General features: G+C 40.9%; 1 protein-coding gene across 1 annotated transcript in view; it reads left to right on the forward strand.

The window, feature by feature from the left end:
• The window catches only part of LOC134183974 (huntingtin-like), a 26726-nt gene that overhangs the window by 34 nt on the left and 24192 nt on the right, over nt 1–2500 (forward strand). The window contains exons 1-3 of the mRNA XM_062651571.1: nt 1–43; nt 107–227; nt 286–345. The exon at nt 1–43 is cut by the window's left edge and continues 34 nt beyond it. Coding sequence (XP_062507555.1) covers nt 3–43; nt 107–227; nt 286–345 — 222 coding nt within the window. The 5' untranslated portion in view covers nt 1–2. The remainder of the gene's footprint in view (nt 44–106; nt 228–285; nt 346–2500) is intronic.

Genomic DNA, 2500 nt, shown 5'->3' on the forward strand with positions numbered 1-2500 from the left:
ATATGAATGCCGTTGCTGGACTTGTTTCTTCTATCTCTGTGAGGTTAGTTCAGTGAAGTCTGTAGTGTTTTGTTTTTGTTTAGGACTTTTTGTTTGTTTTTGTTAGAGCCAGTGGAGATTTTGTGCGTTTACTGAGTGCTAGCATGGAGATTATTTTATTGTATTGTTCCGATCACAACTCTACTGTTCGACTTAATGCCAATGAATCACTCAATAGGATTATTGTTGTGTGTTGGACTACGGTGTGTTGTTTGAAGTGAAAATTAATTTGAATGTTATTAATAGGGTTTAAAAGAGTCAGCAATTACAAGAGTGCTTTGGGAGTTGTTCAAAGAGATTAAACGGGTTGGACTTGAAATGTGTTTGTTTTTGTGCACATTTTCTGAATTGGTTGTGCTTGCATGGCCGGAGCTCATGCATGTGTGTGTAGATAGGTGAATGTTTGTAGTCGATAGTCCCTATTGCAGTTGTTGTTGGTAGTGGCAGCACTCCCGCAGCAGATATATTAAGTCCAACTGATGTCTGCAGCTATTTGCAAGAACGTTGTTGCCTCTACAAGCAAATAGTAGATGAGGAAGCTAGGTTTGATATGTCTGCATGTGGTGCAAATCTACAGAATGAGATGCTGCTTTCCTTGAGCTTTCATTATGCACCTGGTGAAGACTTGGGGCATGTTCACAGTAACTTATGCAAGCCAAGCATTAGGTGATCGTCAGCCAAGCATAATGTCAGCATCTTGTTTATGCTTTTCCTTGGAACACTACAGTGTTGCTAGCGTCAAGACTAGATGGTGGAATAGACCTGAGCGTCAACGTATCGCAAGTCCGAAATGGTCCAGTTTCACTTGTCCATTCATCTTCACATCTTTGTTGATACACCTCCCAACACAGAATGAGTAAAAGAAACGAATCCTCGGAATGATGCATTGTAGCAGCCACATAGTACTTGCTTCATGCACACTACCAGCAGCCTTGGACGCTCAACACTCGTTGTGGCCCATAGGGCGTTTCCTGGTTGTGCTTGCATCACTTTACTGTACATCAATTATGTTCAGCATGGATGACGCTGAGGCTACATTGACATTGACACTGGAAAGATGCTTGACTTGCATAAATTACTGTGAACCTGCCTTTAGAAAATGTTTGAACAGTGGTGCTCATCAGAAGTAAAGTAATATTACCATAAGGACAGAATTGCAGTCTGTACAGTTCTTATGTTTATTTTTTGGTATTGGCCATCTATGTTTGAATAGTAGAGTAGTAGTAATAATAATAATAAATAATAAGTGAAGGGCTTGGTGCAAGAACCTGGTAACCCTCACAAACCTGTTTTTGAGAAAACTGAAGGTAAAGTTTCTCACTCACAGTTCTAAAAGGCAGCAGTCTAAAGACTTGAAATTTGGCGGATAAAGACACATACCTGGCCTATCTATTCACAAATTCTGGGGTCAAAGGACTTCTACCTTGCAAAGTTTTAGTAGTGTAAATTTGCTTTTGTTGTTTTGCATCGGTACACAGCAAATGGACAAAAGATAAACCTTGGATTTCTGTCTTGTATTTTCTTTAAAACATTTACTTTAGAACTCATTAAACTAGACTTAATTTTATGCCAACCTAGATGTGGCATTTAGCCACTGTCCATAACATCAGCTTCATCAGCATCACAAGCTGTCGTGCATGGTAACGCTTCATAAAATCCTCTACATTGTTCTGGCAAAAAAAAAAGAGAATAAATGCAGCAAGTCTGCCTTCTTTGCAGCCTTGATTGGCTTTCCACGTGGATACTGCTGTTGAAGGACAGGTAATGGCCGGAGAATGCCACGCCTTCTTTGCGAAAACTCCTTCCACGGTTCCAGTTCGTCCATTGTGTAGCAAAACTTAGCTACATGTAGGATTTCTTGATCAAACCGGAGCCATGATATCTTCTGAACGTGCACATCTTCACCATTGAGTGTCTTTTTCCTATTGATAAACCATAGGTAACTGGATCAAAGGACAGAAGAGTTTGCGGCTCCATCCGAAGCACAGAGAATGGATTCACACGTCTAGCTTCTCCCACAATCTTTTCCCAATCAGAGGGAAGATAAATGTCTTGACTTTGCTTTCCCCCTTTGTCTCAATCTTACCAAAATCAGAATATATGGGCATGAACGTATGCCCAGGTTTTGGAAACTTGTGCTCAATGGTGTCAAACTTCCCGCTCTCAATAACATACCACCAAAAGGCAACCGTTGTGTAATTCTTGTTCTGGCCACCACAACTGTCACTCCATGCTATGAGATGCCTTGCTCTTGTAGGTGTACTTTGAAAGTGCCTCAGAAGACAGGATGCAATTTCATTGGATCCCTTTCCTGCTTCGTTTTCTGACCACATGCACATCACTGGGGCTCCTTGTCTGGCATGGATTCCTAGATTATACGTCCATAACTGCCATCTGTACTATACATCCTCAGTAGCTATCTTTGGTGTAGGCAGTGCTTTCTCAAAATCAAAGAAAATCA

The sequence above is a fragment of the Corticium candelabrum genome, chromosome 9 (genome assembly GCF_963422355.1).
Source record: "Corticium candelabrum chromosome 9, ooCorCand1.1, whole genome shotgun sequence".
Classification (NCBI taxonomy): domain Eukaryota; kingdom Metazoa; phylum Porifera; class Homoscleromorpha; order Homosclerophorida; family Plakinidae; genus Corticium; species Corticium candelabrum.